General features: G+C 39.3%; 1 protein-coding gene and 1 long non-coding RNA gene across 9 annotated transcripts in view; both read left to right on the top strand.

The window, feature by feature from the left end:
• Positions 1-21,832, top strand: part of LOC126003365 (uncharacterized) — a 1,166,220-nt gene that overhangs the window by 889,955 nt on the left and 254,433 nt on the right. The gene's annotated exons all lie outside the window — the stretch shown is intronic.
• Positions 1-21,832, top strand: part of ESRRG (estrogen related receptor gamma) — a 530,543-nt gene that overhangs the window by 462,040 nt on the left and 46,671 nt on the right. For all 8 annotated transcript variants that reach the window (XM_049769525.1, XM_049769526.1, XM_049769523.1 and 5 more), the window contains 2 exons: positions 5,250-5,360; positions 9,755-9,916. In XM_049769525.1, coding sequence (XP_049625482.1) covers positions 5,250-5,360; positions 9,755-9,916 — 273 coding nt within the window. The remainder of the gene's footprint in view (positions 1-5,249; positions 5,361-9,754; positions 9,917-21,832) is intronic.

Here is a 21,832-nt window from a genome sequence, read left to right as displayed (position 1 = left end):
AATACCAGGCATTTCTCTACTGAAAGGAAGAAACTCACATTTCTCAAGGCACCAAATAGTTCCACAGGACCAGGAAATCCGGGTGCACAGTCTCCATATTTAAACTCAATGTTTCATGAGTTTTGTGTCCATAGTCTGCTCCCAATTTCAGATTCAAGCCATCTGAAAACACAAATGAAATCCTTGATTTCCTGTGCCTAAAAGGTACTTTTCTTAAAAATGCATTCACCATATAAATGTATTTATCCTGTTAATGTAAATTTTTATATTTATACAACAAAAAATTTCTTTGATGGTATCTTCAAATTTGCTAGAATATTTGCTTCTTTACCTCATCTCTCTACTATATCTTGGATCTTCAGTGTTTCAGGGCTAATAATCTTTAGTAAACCTTCATTTGGAAACAACTTTCAGAAAGGCTTGTCTGAAATTAAGGCATGTAAGAAAGCTACCTGTGTGTGATTCTCTTAAAGAGAAGGCCTTTTATTGCCCTGTGAAATGCCTCTGACTTGACGCTATTAAAACATGTGAAAAATACTTTCACTTTAGACTTAGATTGTATTCTAAAAATTTGCATTTGGGCATAAAATGTAGATTGAAAATGAGCCGACCCTGAAGACCTTGCACTCTACTGTTTTCCTGGCGGCTGCTTTTTTGCCTCACAGCGCATTTTTCGCCCCTCCTGGCCCTATTCTTGCTTCTCAATTTTGTAAATTCTGACAATGTGGGAGATTTGTAATTCCCTGGTGACCTTGGCAGCCCAAGCCCTCATTGCAAGAATTGGGGTGAAGCATTCTACTAGTTAGGTAGTTCTGACTATGAGGATTTTGCATTAAGGCAAAGAGATAAAGGTGGCTGCCATGTGAATAGAAAAAGCAGTGGCCTTAATTAGCTTCAGATCCTGTCAAACAGGGAATACTGAGGATATCTCATTTCCTGGGAGACATCTTAGTTTTAAACTTCTCAGAAAGGCTTTAGAGGGAAGTTCAAGCAGAATTGTTTGTATTTCAGATTGTGGAGTCATAAAGATAAAGTATTTGTCACCTTTGTTTTGGAATATTTGGAATAGACGGATAGGAATAACCCATTTGGATTTCCTGGGCCCACATCCTTAACCGTGTTGTTTGGTTTCTGCTAAAGTCATTTGAAACCTTAACATGTAGTAGTTTCCTTGGCATGTGTGTTTATTCCTGAACTCAAGGAAAGTGGATTTCTTTCAGTAGAACTCAATGACTTTCTGTATCTGTTCAGGGGAAGCCTCAGAAGTAAATGATGCTGTCAGTGACAGCAGTGAGGAGCATCTTGCATGAGGGAACAGGACATTGGTTGGGCCTTTTGAGGTGTCTTCTCTTTTCATCATTCTGCACACTGGTTGCTACAGCATGTGAGGCTGGGTAGACTACCAAGTTCCCTGGAATGTTTTTTCAATAATTGTGATTGACATGAAAGAAGGGATCAGGGTTTCATATAACAACAGTCTAATAACTTTCTTGTTTACCCTGGCTTGGTAAGGTTTACAAAATATTTTAATAATATATTGGTACAATTTCCACTGATTTGTTATATCTATATAATATTGGATATTACTACAAAACAGCAAAGAGAAGAATATTATTATCTCCATCTCATGTCTAGAAAAACAAATAGGCTAAGAAACACTTGAAAATTCACGGAGCTCGTTAATGAAAAAAAATCCTCAGGTATATTTACTTGCAAATTTTGTACACATAATTTAATACATGTTCATAATTTGAAGAATCTGTGTATGTGTTTTTCACATACTTTTTAGAAATAAAGTATTCTGTTATGCAGTTGAAATAATTAGAAGGTGAACTTTTAATTTTTCATAAAATTTATGATTGTAGATAATTGCCTAAGATTATGAGAAGTTACAGATTGATGCACAAATTCACATTGATATGTACAAAGCTAAATATTTTCAGGTTAGAGAATCCAATAAATTTTTAATATATAAGGGTTGTTTACAAAATATCAAATAAAAATTTATTTTGTCACACCAGGTGATGAGTAGGGGTTACTCCTCACTCTGCACTCAGAAATTGCTCCTGGCTTGGGGGACCATATGGGACCCAGAGGATTGAGCCTCGGTCATCCTAGGCTAGCGCCTGCAAGGCAAATGCCCTACCACTTGCACCACCACTCCGGACCCAAGTATTGAATAAAATATTAAGTGGTGATTTTTATTACCAGTCTCCTTTCCCCTTTTATATATTTTATTTTCTTAGGATTTGTATTTGGGAGAGTGTAGATCACACCGACAGTGCTCAGGACTTACTCCTGATCCTGTGCTTAGGGGTCATTGTTGGTAGTATTCAGGGGACCATATGTGGTACCAGGAATTGGCTAACCCTGTCCAGGGCAAACAATTTACCTGCTATACTAATTCCCTGGCCCTACTAGGCATAAATTCATATTTTAATTCACTTAATTAATATCATTTTCATACACTCCTATTTTTGAGAAATTATGTCTTAAATCTCTGTCTAGGTTAAAGCCATTGAGATAGAATCTTCATTCATTGTGTCTGATTTACAGTATTTTAATTTAAATGCCAATAGCATTACTTCATCATTAAATATCACTGTCCTGAGCAATCTCCTTTATCTATTGGAAATGAGTTTTCTAGCAGGAAGAAGGATAGTGTCTCAATTAAGCAGTTTGTTTTCCATCACTTTTGGTTTCCTCTCATATGGCTATCACTTGAAACTTGGCATTTTAATTTTATAGATGTCTTTAATCTTCTTAAATATACTTTTCTGAGAAAATATTAATGACAGATATTTTCTGAATAAATAAGAACACTGTCATGATGTATGTTTGATATTATTTTATCAGACCATTTAAAATACCATTCAAATTTAAAGGTTTTTATTTTTATGACTCATATGAATAAGCCTGCCTATTTTTCATGCTACACAAATAAATAAATAGTAGTCATCTTTCTGAAGTTCTGCTTGGTCCAATTGAATCATATTATTATGAGTGTTTAGGGATTCTTATATATTATTCTAAAATTAAAGAAAGAAAACCCAGTTTTACTGAATGGTGTTTTCTCCCCAGTAGCAGTGAGTAAATGGTTGCATAAATCTAACATCCTAAAGGAGAGCATTATTATGATCTGACTTTAAACAATTCATGGAAATTAGATCTGGTTTAATAATACTGAAATTCTGGGGACCAGTGAGATAGCATGGAGGTAAGATGTTTGCTTTGCATGCAAAAGGATGGTGGTTTGAATCCTGGGATCCCATATGGTCCCCTGAGCCTGCCAGGAGCGATTTCTGAGTGTAGAGTCAGGAGTAACCCCTGAGCACTGCTGGGTGTGACCCCCCCCCAAAAAAAAAAACCAAAAAAAAAAACCAAAAAAAAAAACCAAAAAAAAAAAACCAAAAAAAACCCCACAAACTGAAATTTTGTAACATATATCTCATGTTTTAAAAGGTGCAGGAAATAGGGGCTAAAGTGATAGCAAGCAGTAAGGCTTTTGCCTTGCACGCAGATGATCCAGGACAGACCTTGGTTTGATCCCCAGCATCCCATATGGTACCTCAAGCCAGGAGCAATTTCTGAACGAATTGCCAGGAGTAACCCATGAGCATCATAGGATATGGCCCCAAAAGAAAAATAAATAAATAAATGAATGAATGAATAAAATAAAAGTTGCAGGAAGGAATCCTTTGGCACTCATGCTCACGCAGTAGTTTCAAGGAGCACATAAATACTTTCTTCCTGATTCACAGGAGGGGTTGACCTTTCCCAGACTGTTTAAAGAACTTGTAAAATCCATCATATGCATTTCATATGATATTAATAAATAGTAATACCCAATAGGACTTGGGGAAATATAGACTGTGCCTCCTCTTAGATTTTGGCCATCTATTTTCATGTTCAAGGTTTGGAGAAGCTCTTCAGTAAAATAATGGCACTGATTATACTCTTCAGCAAATATATCTTCTGAAAAGTCTGAGAATTGCCAAAGGATAAACACAAAATTGTGCTGGTAAATGAAGCATGTATATTAATAGACAATGGTATTCCTTTAATCAATTAAGGCCCTATTTCATACTAGAATAGGATTTTCTCTATTTATGTGAGCTTTCAAGTAATCCTCCCTTAGTCTGATAAAGATCTATATATTGCCTTTCCTAAATTTTGTAATAATATACTGGAAACTAACTTGTTAACATATTCTCCAGCATTCCATTGGTTAAATGAAACATTAAAAAAATTGAATCCTAAGTCTGGAGAGCTAGCACAGTGTTAGGGTGTTTGCCTTGCAAGCAGCTGATCCAGGATGGATGGTAGTTCAAATCCCAGGATCCCATGTAGTCCCCATGCCTGCCAGGAGCAATTTCTGAGCACAGAGCCAGGTGTAACCACTGAGCACTGCTGGTTGTGACCTCAAACCCCAAAAAGTATAAAAATAAAAAAGAATCCTTTTTGTCTCTTTGCCTTATTTTCTTAATCTCTAAAATCTGCCGCCAACCATAACTCCCTGAATCTTTATCCAACCTGTCATTCTTAAGGAAAAGTTTTCATAAATACTAGCCTACCTTTGCTTGCAGTCTTCCTTCACCACCATCTAACTTGTCTGACTTTATTTCAATGTTCCATTCACGTGCATTTGTTCTAGATGTTCATTTTTCTGTCCTGTGCTCAGCCCAAACCTTCTTCTAGTTTTGCTTCATTTGAAAATGTAAATAGATGCTGCAATGTCAGTGACATTTTCCTGAACTGTTGGTATTACAAGACAGAGCTGTACTTGATTCTCATCTTCCTCTCTACTCATCTCTAATAGAGAGATATTGTGTTCACTTTACTGCATTCCACAGTTCCTTGATGAGTGATCTGTTTGGCTGGTGTGGGGTGGCTGGTTAGCTCCTGATCTATCCCCTCCTATCCATGAGACTTTAGGGTATGTTTGATCAAAGAGAACAAGATGGATGTTGTCTTAGAAAAGCAAGGGCAGCCTCAGATAACAGCTCTTTATCACAACTCAGATGGAAGCATGCCTTTCCTTTAGTTGTGTGCTTCTGTTTTGATGGCATTCCCACACTGTTTAGGGCTATCTTCTGACAGATCTGGTTTCTAATTGCTACTCATCTTGGTTCAACACATTGACACCAGTGCGGCAATTTGTGCTAAATTAAGCCACATCCTAGTGTGCCGCAGGTTTCAAGATAACCAACTCAGAAGTAAAGTCTGAACCTCTCTTTCTTTGTCCTCAGGGGTGCGTCTGGACAGAGTACGTGGAGGCCGACAGAAGTACAAGCGTAGAATAGATGCAGAGAACAGCCCTTACCTGAACCCTCAGCTGGTCCAGCCAGCCAAAAAGCCATGTAAGTACAACAGGAGGTTGGGTGTGGCCCTGCAGAAAAGCCTCCCCCAGCTTCTGACCTTCCCTCCAACATACATTGTTGCTCAACACTGAAGTGTAAAAAAAAAAGGTGGCAGAAACTGACCACGTTTTCACCAAAATCAATTATTTTTCTTGTACATTCAGTTCTTCTGCATTGTTCCTCCCCTTTTCTATATGCATGAAACTGTAGCTTACCTATAACTAGGAAAAATAGAAATATGAGCATGAATATACTTTCATGAATGATCACACCAAAAAGGGAGTATGAACCCTAATTTTTTTATATCTTTGTGAGCCCAAGTTATCTTGTAAGCTATAGGATGAAGACAAGGGCAACATGTAACCATATTGCTTTGATTAATTGTTAGTTAACAAATTAATTAACTGTTAATTAAAACATATTTTTATTAAACTTCAATATTCTAATATAATTGTGTAAAATAGATATATCTGAAACCATTCAAGAGATCATCTGAAACACTGTCAGTGCATTCTCGTTAGACCATTTGTTAAGTTTGGTGAGAAAAATAACTTTGTCGGGCCCAACTCTCATACATTTAGGGAGACTTCTGTTAGCTGGGCAGCCATTCCTCTGTTCCCAAGGATTGGCCTTGGAAGACCAGCAGCAATTCAGCAAATCATCCTTTTTCTCTCTCCCTCTCACTCCCACCTGCCTTCTTGTACCTGGTCCTTGTGTAAAAGCTTAAGCACAGGAAGGCATCACTTAATGCTGTGTGCATTTTGCCATTCCTTGTTCCAGAGGTACATAAACAGATTGCTCTGTGGTCATTAGTTCATTGGAGTTGTTCCTTTCAGATTTCCCAAGTAAGTGAGTTTTGTGGTTTTTGCTCCCTAAATGAGTCTGACTGTTCAGCCTCCCCGTGAAAAAAACATTAAGAGCCTCATTAATTGGCGACTATAGAAGGTTAACACACTCCCTGGCAAGAGATTAACAGTGGAATGGGCCTTCTGAATAACAGGCAAAGTAGGGTTTGGTGTCTTGATTTAAGCCTTCCTGGGAATTAGGAATTGTTTCTGACAAGGGCCAGGAGTTTTATGTCAGGTTGTAATCGGAAAGGGTAGCTGTTTTGTAGGACTCAAATGCAGGCCCCATTGCACTTAGCACCCAAGGCTGGGAGACAGATTACGGCCTTAACAACGTTTCCTTTCCAGAGAAATCAGTTCAAAGCAAGTAGCCTAGTAGAGGGAGTTTAGAGAGAGCCCCTTGGCATGTTTAGGCTTGGCGGCTGGCTCAGAGGGACTGTCTGGGACTCAGAGGGTTGGGCTGCATTCTCTCCTCTCTGGACCTGCTCTTTTCCCATCTGCTTTCGAGGAAGAGAAAAAGGGGCTAGCTTAGGGGATCCAGGAGGGGCCGCTGCGGAGCACACTAGCTCGAGTTTCTGGGCACGTGCTGAATCAATCAAGCAGGTCCCACAATGTAAAGAGGACATACTAGCTGGGCAAAGGAAAACCAGCCCTTTTTTTTTTTTTTTTTTTTTTTTATTACAGAAAACGAAGGCTTAAGTGAACATATGGTGCCGTTTCCTTTTGCCTTTCCAAAAATCATTATGTTGATTATACCTTCAATTGTCCAATCTGGCTTCCCCCCAGCCTACAAGAGCTGTCTGGCATCCTACAAATGCCATCTAGGCCTGCAGGAAGCAGATTTTGCATATTATAATAATACAAAAAAAGCAACTTTCTGATAATAAAATATAGTGCGATGAAAGCACAAGCTGAATTTCAGCAGGGTTTGCGTCCTCCAGGATTTGGCACTGCCCAGATGGCCCATTTCTCCTGCGATGGACTGAACATTACTGACAGGTACATTGTAAATTCCCTCAGTGGAGAGAATGGTAAGGCCCCTTTGGAAGGGCAAGGGATCATGCCAGGGATCATGGAGGGTTTCCTGTGTCAACTGAGGAATTGGAAAGTGGCTTGTGGAGTTACTTTCCACAACATTGCAACCTTTCCAACGAGCTCTATTTGTTGTGGATAAAGAGCACTCCTAATTATTGTTCATTATCTCAAGGTCTCTGTGTTAATTTTTCTCAGTCCATCCAATTAGTTTGTTTTGGTAACCAACATTTATAAAACTTAATTTTTTTAGATTCTGTCAGATAAAGTGTCCAGAGACAAGGGCTGGGCTGATCTTGATTGTAGATGAGAGAAACTCAGCATTGAAAATTGGGTTCTATTGATTCTAATTAGGGAAACATTAAGTAAGATTTACTTAGGAATAGATCTGTGAGTGAGTCCATTTTCTGAAGCATATAGTGTTTTTCCTTGAACTCTAGGAGACTCAAACTTCTCCTTTTTGCTCCCTTTATCAAGCTTTTCCTTTGCATCCTGATAATCTTGTGGTTGAGAGGATTTGTAGTCTTGTGAGAGCAATTAAAGTTTACAACTTTTCCAAAAATAAGGAAGAATCCAAGGTGTAAATTCTGTTGGGAATATAAGAAACAATGTCTTTCTCTGCAGATAATATAAATTTTCAGAGTTGAGAAAAATGTTTTTGCAATTATTTTCTAGGAAAAAAATAACATTTGGAATATCTCTCAATTCTGTACTTTTTTATTTGATAATAATTCAATATTGCTACCTTCATTTTGTCAACTATTTATAGTTAATGTGGCAAATTATTCTTTTTTTTTCATTTGTATAAATTTTATGACACTCTAACAAAGTGAATTTAAATAGTGGCCACAGCCATTGTAGTAGTTTTTCAAAATTATGACTGTCTTCATCTTGGTCTATATAGAATAATGAAAATCAGAAGTAAAAAAGGCTGTAAATTAATACTATTGTAGTATCAATAAGAACCCGGTTATTTGGGTGTTGCTGAAACAGCTGGAACTTGGGAAGTTTAAATGTATTCAACTCAGGAGTTCTAGTAGGCAAATTATTCTTATGCTAGACATTAGTAATCCATTTTTTAATCTGCCCCCCCCAAAAAAAAAAACTAATTGTAGTTTGGATAAGTGTCCTTGTTTTTTTGGTGAAAGGCGACTAAAGGAAGGCTGTGCTTCAAATTCTGAGGTGTAGGAAGTCTTTTCACTTTGAGCTGCAAAGTTAAAAAATTATAAAGAAAAATATCTGGTTGCCCCAGAGAAAACTTGGCTTTGAATACTAAAATCCTTGTCATTTCCTAGAGCAACAACAAATGGAACTTGAAATGCTGGGGTTTATTTGCACTGCACCTTTCTCCTCTCCTTTAGAAAAGAGTATAAAATCAAAAGCTACAGATCAAAATAGGGGAAAAAGGCCCAACAAGAGAATATGATCCTAGGACCAGGGTTTTTACAGCCCCTCCCATATATTCTCACATGCTCCCAGCAGTAAAATACATCGGAGCACAATGGTTTCCATTTATCTAGGGGGCTTCGTTTATGAAGGACTTTAAACACATATATCACAAATTTCAGACAGATACCTCTGAACCAGAGCATGCAATAAAGACAACAGAGGAACACATGATTAAAGAATTCGACATGCCAGAGAGAAAATACTATCACCCTCAAGTAGGAGGACTGTTCTAGAAACTGATATTGGCTCTTTCTGGGAGATTGGCTGGGCCTGGGGGTGGGGAGGCTGGAGAGATTCTCTTTAATGCATCCCGCAGAGATAGTTAGACAGGCCCTTCCTTCACCCTAGCAGAGGGCCTTGACCTTTGCCCTCCTGGAAGGAATTAAAGCAATTAATGACTTTCTGGCCCATTATAATGATTCTGAGCATTAGTAATTCTTTGCCCCCACTTTTCTTCAACACACACATTTTAGTTTATATTTCCATGGCTTATTGTGGAGACTTTTTTTTCTAAACTATTAGGTACTATTTAATATGATTTCCCAAATCCCACTTAAACATACACAAGCATGCCTAAAAAAAAAAAAAAAGCACTTCTCGTCTGTCTGTTTTGCCCTAAACACTTCGTTCTGGGCCTGTTTTCTTCCAGACAAGGCAAAGAAGGAAGAGCCGCCTTGAAGAATGACCACATCAGCTATTTCTTACTGTGACTGCCCTGAGACATTGTTTACTAAATAAACATACATCTAGAGAAACAGTAATGAAATATGGACATAGGTTGGAGGGCAGCTGAATTGTCTTTCAAAATATAGCATTGTTTAGAGTGTATGAAAGTGGCTTGAAAGAGAACTTGGGAATGCCCTGCACTAGGGCTACACCCTGGATCAACCCTCAGCACTGCCTGGTCCCCTAAGCACTGAACACAGAGTCAGGAGTAAGCAAGGAGCACTGCCTGGTGCAAAGAAACACCTTCTATAAAAATAAGTAGATAAATAATTTCAATGTTCATATCTGTGTTTGTGCCATAGTACTGCTAGTGATTTGCAGGGCTATGCTCTGACCCTACAGATAACAAGATCGTCTCACATTTGCTGGTTGCTGAACCCGAGAAGATCTACGCCATGCCAGACCCCACAGTCCCTGACAGCGACATCAAGGCGCTCACCACCCTGTGTGACCTGGCTGACCGGGAGCTGGTGGTCATCATTGGCTGGGCCAAGCATATTCCAGGTATGCTTTTCGGAAAGGGTAGAGCTCAGGCTTTCAAGAATTCTTGAGGCTTCTCAGGCAGTTTGCATAGGTTCTCCTTGGGCTGCAGCTATAATTCCTCTTGCCTTTGTTTTCCTCCTAACTATTGCAGAGTTTTCTGGTCCTAAGAGGACAATTAACCTTTTTTACATCAAACTCACCTGGAACTCTTGCTAATTAGCTCTTCCTACCTTAAGGAATCTTTTGACCTGTACATGATAATGATTTTAATTTTTTGAAAAAAATATTTCTTGATCCCTGTAAAACTCCCGAATTTTTTATTTTAAAAAATCATACTTTTTTTCTTGGCACTTGAAAATAAATGTTTTTGTTATGTCAGCTGGATCCTCATGCCCCTTTTCTGACTTGAAGAATCATTCCTCTGGTTGTTTCTGATGCTATTTATGCAGAATTGATAGCCTTAGTCACAAGTGTGGCTTTGGTTTACAATTAAAGATTTATCAGGCATTTATGATAGGAAACTAAGTGTTGAGTCAAGAATGCTGTGCCTTTCTCACATAGTAACTTAACAGGAGGGTTTTTATATGTCTTAAGTGTCCAACAATTTTTTAGAATTTGACTCCTCCAATATCCATCTTTGTTGGGTCTGAATTTCTATTCACGGAGAGTGGGGAAACAAGTTTTTGAACGACGATGCATGTTTTTCTGGTACAGTGAACTTCTTTCTGTCTCCTTAAACTAGTTTGTCTTTCTGCTTTGAATGCTACAGTAATTTCTTTAATCAAATTGATGGAAGTTCCTTTCCCAGCCCACACTGAAACCAATTTATGGGTCGTGATACGCCAGCTATGTTGCTAACAGTCGTAACGAAGTGTCAGGCGCTATCGCGGTGAAGCTAATTTGAAGTCATTAAGTGTGCAGTGTTCGGGCGACAATTTGTTACAGTGGTTAGGAACACAGCTGACATTTCTGAATGGCTTTGTTCGCTGCAGCTCTCGATGAGGCCAAGCAAATTGTAAACTAATTTAAACATCACTCTGTATTATACCAGCTACTTTGTCTTACACTGTTTGCTAATAAAGCCCTCGAAATTAAGTCAAAACTAGTTAAATAGGTGAGCTTGACTGTTTCCCTTAGAGGATCCCTTACACAGAGGTAAGCTCTGTCTAAAAGAAGGATGAGAATCTGATCATGTGGGTGGTTACTACAGTTACTACTGCTATTTGGGTTGTGATCTTACATATACGGCTTTTTAGATAAAAGCATCTATATACATATATATGTGTATATATATACATATATATATATATATAAAATGGTAAGGCACTTGGGGAATTATGGTAGAAAGAAAGCAGAGGTTGGTTTAAGCAACAGAGAAAAATGGAAGTGGAGGGAAACATTATAAAGGGTTTTCAAGCAAAAAAAAAAGTAATTTGTTCAAGTGTCTACAGATGCTATTTAAAGTTAATAATTTAGAGCATACAGACTTCTGTATTCACCTCTTTGTATAGATAAATCCATTATGCACACATAAGAACACACACAGATAGTACAGAAGATAAGGGTTCTTGTCTTGCACATGGTTAACTCTGCTTTGGTGCTGGATATGGCTCAAGTACAATCCCCCTAATAAGGGGAGTACACATAAACTCACATGTGTAAAATAGCATTATTTGAACTCAGATAATGATATCTGGAGTTTTTCTGTCTTGATCATATTATTCTTTGGGATCAGAGACAGTCCTAATTGTCTGTCCATTATCAGATTAAATAGCAGCATTTTTGACCACCTACCTGGCAAGCCTTTGCTTGTGACAAGCAAAATATCTTCTAACATTGATCATGGGAAAGTAGGGAAATTACCCCCATGCTTTGCAGTTGAGATTCATTGTTCTAAGCCATAAACAAGGAAACATTTTGCATGATTCAAACATAGCAAGCAAAGGGAGATCAAAACATTGGCCCACATTTTCTTTTTTTTTTTTTTTTTTTTTTTTTTTGTGGTTTTTGGGTCACACCTGGCAGTGCTCAGGGGTTATTTCTGGCTCCAGGCTCAGAAATTGCTCCTGGCAGGCACGGGGGGACCATATGGGACGCTGGGATTCGAACCGATGACCTCTTGCATGAAAGGCAAACGCCTTACCTCCATGCTATCTCTCCAGCCCCGGCCCACATTTTCGAATGGGTCCCCTGTATATTCTGCATTGCTTCTGGGAGTAAAACTAGAAGAATTTAGTCTCCTGGTTGATGGTATTTGAAGTAACCTTTTTCAAAGTATTCTTCACAGTACGATTCTTGATAACAATACCTTAAAAGACTGCTTGTTCCTTCGATACTGACTTACCCATTATTTCAGAGGACACTGCCCATGTTGTCCTTGAATTAAAAAATTTGTGAAATCAATATACTGATGTAGTAGAACCCTTCCATTGTAAAGACCAGTAAAAATCCAGATGCCTTCTACTTTGTCCGGTAGAAAGAAGTCAATGATAAAATGCTTCTAATTCATATGTGTTTCTAGGTTGAAATGTCAGCTTCCAAAGAAATGTTAACACTTGAGAGTTCTAGCAAGGGCCATGAAGACAGTAACTTTAAATAACGATGAGTAACAGCATTTCCAGTGGTGGAAACAATTACTAGACGATTATGTGTTCAGTCCTATCCTGAGGCTTAGAATTGGTGCGCGTGGATGTGATTTTTGTCCCCATCACAAATGCCAGAGGAGGCCACATGGGGGATGATTCACAGCTCAGGTCTCTCTGATACCCCAAGGGTGTTTTTAGTGATTGCAAGTAGTATCTTGGCTTTTCAGAAAGGGATTAGCAAAGCAAGAATTAACAGAAATTTCTTGCAATTTTTTTCGAAGTGATTGTGCTGTATTGGGTGTTGAGACAGGAGAGAGGCACTAGTTCAGAGAATTGGTCAAACTCAAGGTCAGGGGCAGGGCATGATCTAGTTCAGGATGGTGGAAGACAAGGGAGTATAGGAAGATAAAAGTCACATTTCTGCCTCCATAATAGTAAAATGGCATTCCTGATACTAGAACTGCTGTCAGCTGGAACAAAATCCAAGTTGAAATGCAATTTTACCCAAGTTTTCTTTTGAGAACATATTGTTCTTATGGTGCTTTCTTGTTCAAATTAAAAGGTGAAATATTTTACGAAATATGCTAAGTGCCTGCTTTTACTCTCACTCTCTCACTTTCTCTCTTTCACATGCGCACATTTTCTTTTAATTAAGTCTAACATCAAAGATAGCATCAGTAGCCATTCTGCCCGGCTGGAAATATACTTTGTCTATTTACCTTTGTGGCATTATAAAAAATCACAGTGATTAAAAACTTAAAAATCATATAGAAAAAGAATGCAACAAAATATTAGAAGAAATTATATATGGAATTTTTTAAATCAGTGAATTGAATTAGTTGACTTACTTTAATAAATCCTATAAATGAAAAAGTATGTTGTTATGAAACTTGACCATACATATTTTATCTGGGAAAAGGAAAAAAAAACTCATGAGGGCTTTGGAAAATGCTTGACTTTAGTTGGTGGGGCGTCAGGGCACCCGAAGAGATGATGGTCCCCTAATAGCCCTTTTTAAGAATGACAGGGCCCCGCCATTAGCATCCTTTTATATCCTTGGAAATTGCTCAGGCCTCGCTTTTCTGCTTCCTATCTGCCTGAGTCTTTTTTATTTCTCTTTCAATTTCGTCCGCGCTCGGATAAGCGCGTGCTAACACAATATGATTGAGCTGTAAAATGGAACGCTGTCGCCTCTAATCTCTTTTATGTAGATCCGGAGCTCTTGCACACCGCACTTCATCCTTGCCCCATTGTTGGCCTCTTGCAGCTCCGGCTGCCTCGTCACGGAGGCTCCGTGGAAGAGTAGAGCTAGGTTTCACATGCTGTGATAAGGCGATTATCAGCCCAGCATTCAGATCTCTTATTGTCCTCTGTGGTTTGATTAAAATATTAGTATGGCCTGCTACTTTGTGAGGAAAATGCACAGTGTCCTCCGTGGATGGTACTGAAGCAGGCGTCACCTGGGAGAGCTGGCCTAGATAAGTGGCTTAAATATATTTATGGAGCGCGCCCATTTACTGTCGAAGAATAGGAAGGTCTTTGAAGAATGAAGTTAGGGAATGTATTTGAGGGGGAAATAATGTCTCCCTTTATGGTGCTGGGATGGAACTTAGTGTTCAAGCACACATTTGCATGTCTGAGACCTTTCTTCCACCACACACACAGATTACACACAGACACAGACACACACAGACACAGACACACACAGACACACAGACACACACAGACACAGACACACAGACACACACACACACACAGACACACACATACACACCCCAGTTTTTTTTTTTCCTTTAGAAATATGGGAAGTACTAGGGTAGGCTTGTCTATTTTTAACCAGACAAATTAAATAACTACCTGTTGGAGAAGAAGGACCCAATTTAAGGCTGAGGGAGCCTCTTGGTCACATGTTGAAATGGTTTCTGTTATAATGATGCCCAACAGGGAGGGAAAACCTATACGTTCTCTGACTACGAAGTGAAGGCAGAAAATATTGGGCTTTAAAAGCATAGCACACTAGGAAAATTATGCGATAAAAAGCCTTTAGGTAGAATTATTCATGTAAGAAACAAAACTCTTCAGTAGAAAAATCTGTATTTTCTATTTATGCCAGCATTTTCCTTTTTTTTATAGAGACATTCAGTTAGGAGATTGTGTTAGAAATTGTCCGCTGAGGTAGCTTTTTATAGTTTTCTCAGTGGATGTATTTAGATTTTTCTAATGATGACTGAGATCTGTAAAGAACATACACAGACTGTTTCTGTATTAAGGCCTAACTTTTGTGAGTGAAAACCCATGAATATTTGGAACACTTATTTCTAATGACATTGTGGAAATAATACTTAGTATTTTAATGCTTTTTAGACAAATACATTTTTAAGTTTATATTATTGCTCAAATAAAGTTGGTGAGCATGTCATTTTATGGGGGGTGGTTATCAGAGGGGTATACCCAACAGAACATAGAGCTTATTCTTGGCTCTGTACTTGAAGGTATTTCCTGGCAGTGCTCAGGAGACCCTATATGGTGCTAGAAGTCAAAACAGTTGGCAATATGCAAGGCAAGTGGCTTAATCCACTCTGGCCTGGACATGTCATTTTTTATAAGGCCACCAGTTAGGCTTATTTGGTGGAATTGTTAAGTGATTCTTATTTGTGCAAAAGCACAAAATCTGTTGAAACAATCACATTGGTATGATTATACTTTGGTCTGTCACACAAAGTATGTTTGAAAGAATATGTGTGTATAGTCACAGTTTGATGTGAGGCAAGTTGACTAAAGACGAGTTATAGCATGTGTAAGTAAAAGCTAATCCTTCATTGTGCATCCACATTGTTGGCATGTGGTAAATGCTTTATTGATTGGTTGGTTTAAAATATGCAAATGCAAAACTGCTCATTGGCTGTGAGGCTCCACCTCCAACCTCATTCCATAACCATATTTGCATCTACTTGTAATTGCTACTTTCCGAGGAGTGAATGAAAGCTACTAGAGTGAGTCTCCTTTTTCAGCTGCCTTTGTGTGCTTAAATTAATGCTTTCAGATCGCTGAAGTAGTGAGTCTTTTAGTTGATTGGAGAAAATGTAAATTAAAGACCCAAAGCCCTGGCATTTTATAATACTATATAAATTGTAAGTATGTTCAATTACCAAATGTTTGGAGGTAATATTCAAAGTAGCTATTAGTCATATACCTGTGTACTTGGACTTGTGATTTCAAAGGACAGAAGGAGTCTAAAAGTAGAGTCAGAAAATGGGAGTTATAATTGAGTCATATGTTTGTTACATAAATTCTCTAGTTATTTGATAGATTGTGGAAGGAGAGAAAATGCTTGCATGTATGAAAGCAATTTGTAAAATATAAAAGCATGATATAAATGTCAACTCTTCAGGGTCTGTGTTAGTTTCTAAGATATTGTACATAGAATGTCACTTTATTATATATTATACATTGAGCCAGGAGTAAGCTATCAGTAGTATATGCCTTTCTCCCTCCCCAAAATAAAACCCAAATGAAAAAAATGGATGTTCACCAACTTTGGTTGAGCAATAATATAAATTCCAAAAACTCTCTTTATCTAAAATGCATTAAAGCACTAAGTATTGTTTCAAGAATGTCATCAGAAATAAGTTTTCTGAATATCCATGGGTTTTCTCTCACAAAATTTCTGCCTTAATTCTGAAACAGTTTGTGATCTGAAAAGTTAGTATTCATAAAATTTCTTTCCTGAAATGATGAGAACAAACTTGAGTTGTGATAGAACAGATAGGTGAGAACCATTGTCTGAATAATTGTCATGATTCCAAGTGAGTCCCATCATTAGTGCCTATTTGATCTGGTTTATTCCCTGGGGCCAGACCAGAACTAGCTGCATTTTTATCCCATTTCAGAAGTGACAACTGTGGTATAGACAAAAGAATCAGTAAGTATAGGAAGAAAGAGACCATCTGAAATTTCTCTTTCCAGTGGTGACCCTTGCTAGAACAGAGAAAGTGGGTCCATGTGAAGCTTTCTGAGACAGATCCTATTTCAGACAACACTCAAATGTGCAAAATACTGCTGAGCCCTAGCTTTAGTGAATGCTCAGTGCTACTGAAATGATAGGGTTCCCTCTGTGCTCTGTAGTAATCCTGAATCCCCCAATACTCCTGTGGCTTTTACAGCAGGACTCCTCCCTTTTATCCTTAGAAAATGTTTGCCCTCCATCCATCTCCATTCCTTTGGATTCCTCTGAGCAGGGGCAGAACCATATCCTAGAAATCTTAACTATGATGCATGTATTTGAGTCTCTGTGGGGGTCCTATACTTTTAGGGGCTTGGGGAAACACACCCAACCCAAAAAAATAGCAAACAGGGTTATTATCCCCTTCTCAAGTGCTAGTTTTAAAAACAGATATGACCCACACCAATAGAGGGCCTGACAGTTGACCAAGCCCATTGACATTTTGGAGGAAATGCGTGAATATCACTTTTTGGAAGGGGCACACTTGGCAGTAGGCACTTTGACTCACCCTATTCAGTATGAGATTAAGAGTTGGAAATTTGACATTGTCATCTTTTTCATCTGCTTCATTCCTCCCCTCCATCTCCCTCGGAAACTCTGTCCTTTTGTTCCAGAACACCTACCTTCCTTTCATTTAGGCAAATATAATCCCTCTCTCTGCATTTCATCTGAACTCTAGGTTTTCAACTGCATGTTTCCTAACTAATGCAGTTCTAAAGGTATACAAATGAAAATCATTATTTACCAAATAAAAAGATGGAAGAAAAGGAGAATGAATGAATGAATGAATGAATGAGGTAAAAAGCATGACATCATTTTATCAGAAAAAAAAACAAGCTGTTTGATTGAAGATATTTGTACCATACATATATCTGATCACGACTATTGAGCAATAATGAATCATGGCATTTATAGCTGGGCTCCTTGCCTGTAGAGCTAGCAAAGGCTTGAAATGAGTGGTTGCTATATTTTAAGGTTCCCGGATGGGGTTAGAATTCACTAGACATTCTATTGAAAGGAGATTGAGTGGGAAGACCCATGATCTCCATAAGGTCAGAGGTGTGAGCCTCATCATTCACCATGGCATCACAACCATCCCCTGTCTCCCATCCCCTGCCTCCATCCCTTCTTCTTGAAATGACACTTAGTGAGCAGAAGTCTGGCAAAGTATTAAGGGATGTGCAAATGAAAACAGCCTCGGTTCTTCGTAAAAACCCTACCATGGCAGAAGGGTAACTTCTGGAAGGATGAGTAGAGCACTGTAATCAGTTAGCAGACTTTTAGAGATGGTCCGTGGAAAGTCATGTCACTTAACTTCCTCATGTTCATCTAGAATTTTGAACTACTCAGAAATCTATTTGTCATCAAAATACTGACCAGTCAACTCAACTCTTTCTGTTCTGATATCAAATCTTTCTTGATAAGGGAAAAACTACTTCTGACTTTTGGGCCCCTTTAGAGGTTAATTGATAAGTTTTAAGGAGGCAAAATCAGATGTTATATAAAAGCCAATAAAATGAAGAATTCCTGTATATTCCTAAGAGTTTCATTAAATCATCTTTTTCTGCTTCCTAAGGAAACACTGGAGTGAGAAGATTAGAATATGGCTATGTTTGGTCTCTTTCTCGGCTCCCTTTTGCCTCTCCTCTTAACAACCCTCAGCCCTTCTGGGGGCCCTGTCCCTACTCCCCCATGATCCCCCTTTATCTGCCTCAGCCAATCTCCAAATGAATGCGTGTGTATCCTGGCCTTGGCTTCGACACTCTGGATATATTGATTAATAGTTGCCCTAAGCTCCTTTTAGCAAATCAAATTTTCACTTTTAGCAAGGATTTCGCCTCTGATTTATTCAGCAAAGTGAAATGCACTAAATTGACTTTGACGTTTAGGGAAAATGGCTGAAAAACAAAGAGCAAAGGAAAGAGATATAAATTGTGTGGCAGCCAGAGACTTTAGGCAGCAGAGAAACAGTTTTCTGGAGAATCCAGTCACTTGAAAGCTTTTTTTTTTTTTCTTAAATACACAGGAGATGCTTTTTTAAAAAGAAAAAAACTCAACTGCTGAGTTTCACTTTAAAAAGATGCTGCAGTTATTACTCAGCTGTAGGTAGAGTTTCTATTAATATTACATTATATTTTGTGATAAAAATAATTCAGAGTTGTACATATCAAAATAGTTGATGAAAGCAAGAACGTAATCTAATTACTCAGTAAAAGGAATATTCAAGTCATCCTGCACAAGAGAGAAGGGTTCAGTTGGTTATGTTAGGTGTGGTGTGTGTGTGTGTGTGTGTGTGTGTGTGTGTGTGTGTGTGTGTGTGAGAGAGAGAGAGAGAGAGAGAGAGAGAGAGAGAGAGAGAGAGAGAGATGGGGTTTTTATCACTATAGAGAGAATTTGCAATAATTTGGGAACACAAATCTTTTTTTTTTTTTTTTGGTTTTTGGGTCACACCCAGCTGGCTCTACACTCAGAAATTGCTCCTGGCAGGCTTGGGGGACCATATGGGATGCCGGGATTCAAACCATCATCCTGCATGCAAGGCAAATGCACTACCTCCATGCTATCTCTCTGGCCCCAGGATCACAAATCTTGATACAGGGAAATCATCAGCTATTGTTACCCAAGAATTTTTATCTTACTACCATCTTCTTTATAATTTAGCAAGCCTTCTTCCCTATTACACCAAGATGCTATAGATAAATAGCCACTTGATTCAAGATTCAAATGTGGTTTAGATGTGGAACAAGAAATGGCTTAGGCAGGGAGTGGAATGGAGTGGGACCTGGGTCAAAGGGCTGTTCATTGTTTTAGGGAACATTCTAAAATAAGATTGAACAGAGTTGTATAACTTCTTTGTGGAGATCAGCATAAAGAAGGGAAAGAGACGATCAAAAATTGGAATTACTGTTCATTGACCATTTTCCTGTTTAAGAATTGTCCACACTAACCAAAGTTGGAATCCACAGTTTAGGACATGCCCACATACACCCTTAGCTGTGTGGTCCCTTGCTGAAACTTCTTTGCTCTCTCTCTCTCTCTCTCTCTCTCTCTCTCTCTCTCTCTCTCTCTCTCTCTCTCTCTCTCTCTCTCTCTCTCTCCCTCTCTCTACCTATTTTTGCTTCTTAATTTTCCTTTCTTTTTTTTTTTTTTTTTTTTTTTTTGGTTTTTGGGCCATACCCTGTGAGGCTCAGGGGTTACTCCTGGCTATACGCTCAGAAGTTGCTCCTGGCTTCTTGGGGGACCATATGGGACGCCGGGGGATCGAACCGCGGTCCGTCCTAGGTTAGCGCAGGCAAGGCAGGCACCTTACCTCCAGCGCCACCGCCCGGCCCCTTAATTTTCCTTTCTTTCTCCCTCCCTGCCTCCCTCCCTCCCTCCCTCCCTCCCTCCCTTCCTTCCTTCCTTCCTTCCTTCTTTCCTTCCTTCCTTCCATTTTTCCTTCCTTCCTTCCATTTTCCTTCCTTCCTTCCTTTTTTCTCCCTCCCTTCCTTCCTCTCTCTCTCTCTACCTATCTCTTTATTTTTTGCTTCTTAATTTCCCTTTCTTTCGTCCTCTCTGCCTCCCTCCCTTCCTTCCTTTCATTTTCCTTCCTTCCTTCCTTCTTTCCTTCCTTCCTCCCTCCCTGCCTCTTTCCTCCCTCCTCCCTCTCTCCTTCCTCCTTCTCTTTTCCCTCCCTCTCTTCTCCCTCCCTTCCTTCCTTTCTCCCTACCTCCCTTCCTTTCTCCCTTTCTTCCTTCCTTCCTTCCTCTTTTCTCCCTCTGCCTCTTTACTCCCTCCTCCCTCCCTCTGCCTCCCTCCCTTCCTCCATTCCTCCCTCCCTCTCTTCTCCTTTCCTCCCTCCATTTCTCCCTCCCTCTCTCCTCCCTCCCTCTCTTCTCCCTTTCTCCCTCCCTCTCATTTCTCTTCCTTCCTTTTTCCTTTCTTCCTTTCTCCCTGCCTCTCTCCTTCCTTCCTTCCTCCCTCCCTCTCTCCCTTCATTCTGCCCTCCATCTTTCTCTCCTCCCTCCATTCCCTCCTTCCTCCCTCCCTCCCTCCCTTCCTTCCTTCCTTCCTTCCTTCCTTCCTTCCTTCCTTCCTTCCTTCCTTCCTTCCTTCCTCTTTCCTCCCTTCCTCTCTCCTCCCTCCCTCTCTTCTCCCTTTCTCCCTCCCTCTCATTTCTCTTCCTTCCTTTTTCCTTTCTTCCTTTCTCGCTGCCTCTCTCCTTCCTTCCTTCCTCCCTCCCTCTCTCCCTTTATTCTTCCCTCCATCTTTCTCTCCTCCCTCCATTCCCTCCTTCCTCCCTCCCTCCCTTTCTTCCTTCCTTCCTTCCTCTTTCCTCCCTTCCTCTCTTCTCCCTCCCTCCTTCCCTTCCTCCGTCCCTCCTTCCCTACCTTCCTTCCTTCCTTCCCTACCTTCCTTCCTTCCTTCCCTACCTTCCTTCCTTCCTTCCCTACCTTCCTTCCTTCCTTCCCTACCTTCCTTCCTTCCTTCCTACCTTCCTTCCTTCCTTCCTTCCTCCTTCCTTCCTTCCTTCCTTCCTTCCTTCCTTCCTTCCTTCCTTCCTTCCTTCCTTCCTTCCTTCCTTTTTCTTATTTTAGAGTCACATCCCTTTGTCCTCAGGGCTTCCAGCTGGCTCTGTCCTTAGGCATTTTCCTGTGGCTCCCCAGAGTTACATTTATAAGATTAAATCTGGGTCAGCCACATACAAGGCAGGCATCTCGTCCCTTAAATTCTCTGATCATTTCCTTAGATTTCCAACACCCCTTCCTAGGAAACTGAGATTCCAAGTGGCTTCAGTTGCCTGTGCCACTGCATTTTCAGAATCCAATAAAATTTTAACAGGGTGCTAGATGTTCCCATAAACAGAAGATTTCCCTAAAATATGCTGTTTCCTCCCCAATTCTGGCCTCATTGCAACCTCATAAATGACTCTTAATTACAAGAATCCAATTAGGGAAACTCATTTAACTAAATTACTTTAATTGACCAAACTTTCGAAGAAGTTTATGTGTATGATAAGCAGAATGGTAACACCTTCATATTTTTCTTAGGAATAAAATTATTCCTTTCTCTCAAAATTAATAATATATACATATATATTCTGGTGATTTTGGTGGGAAGCAGTCAGAATGTTTAACTATTTTAAATTATTTTAAAATAATTAGTTCTAATCATTTTTTGCTGAATTTCTCTCATCCCAAACAAGTCAGTTATGATACAGACTTCAGTGAAAGGGAATATCACAGTGCTTTGTTATTCTTCTTGGATCTCTTATGGTTACAATTCACTATTCAACGAGTTAGAAAGTTTAGCATGTATCGCTGATGAAAGGGGAAAATCCGTGTGATGGACTAACAACATCTCTGAGAA

The sequence above is a fragment of the Suncus etruscus genome, chromosome 3 (genome assembly GCF_024139225.1).
Source record: "Suncus etruscus isolate mSunEtr1 chromosome 3, mSunEtr1.pri.cur, whole genome shotgun sequence".
Classification (NCBI taxonomy): domain Eukaryota; kingdom Metazoa; phylum Chordata; class Mammalia; order Eulipotyphla; family Soricidae; genus Suncus; species Suncus etruscus.
The sequence above is the reverse complement of the archived record's forward strand: the minus strand, read 5'-3'. Positions and strand labels throughout refer to the sequence as shown.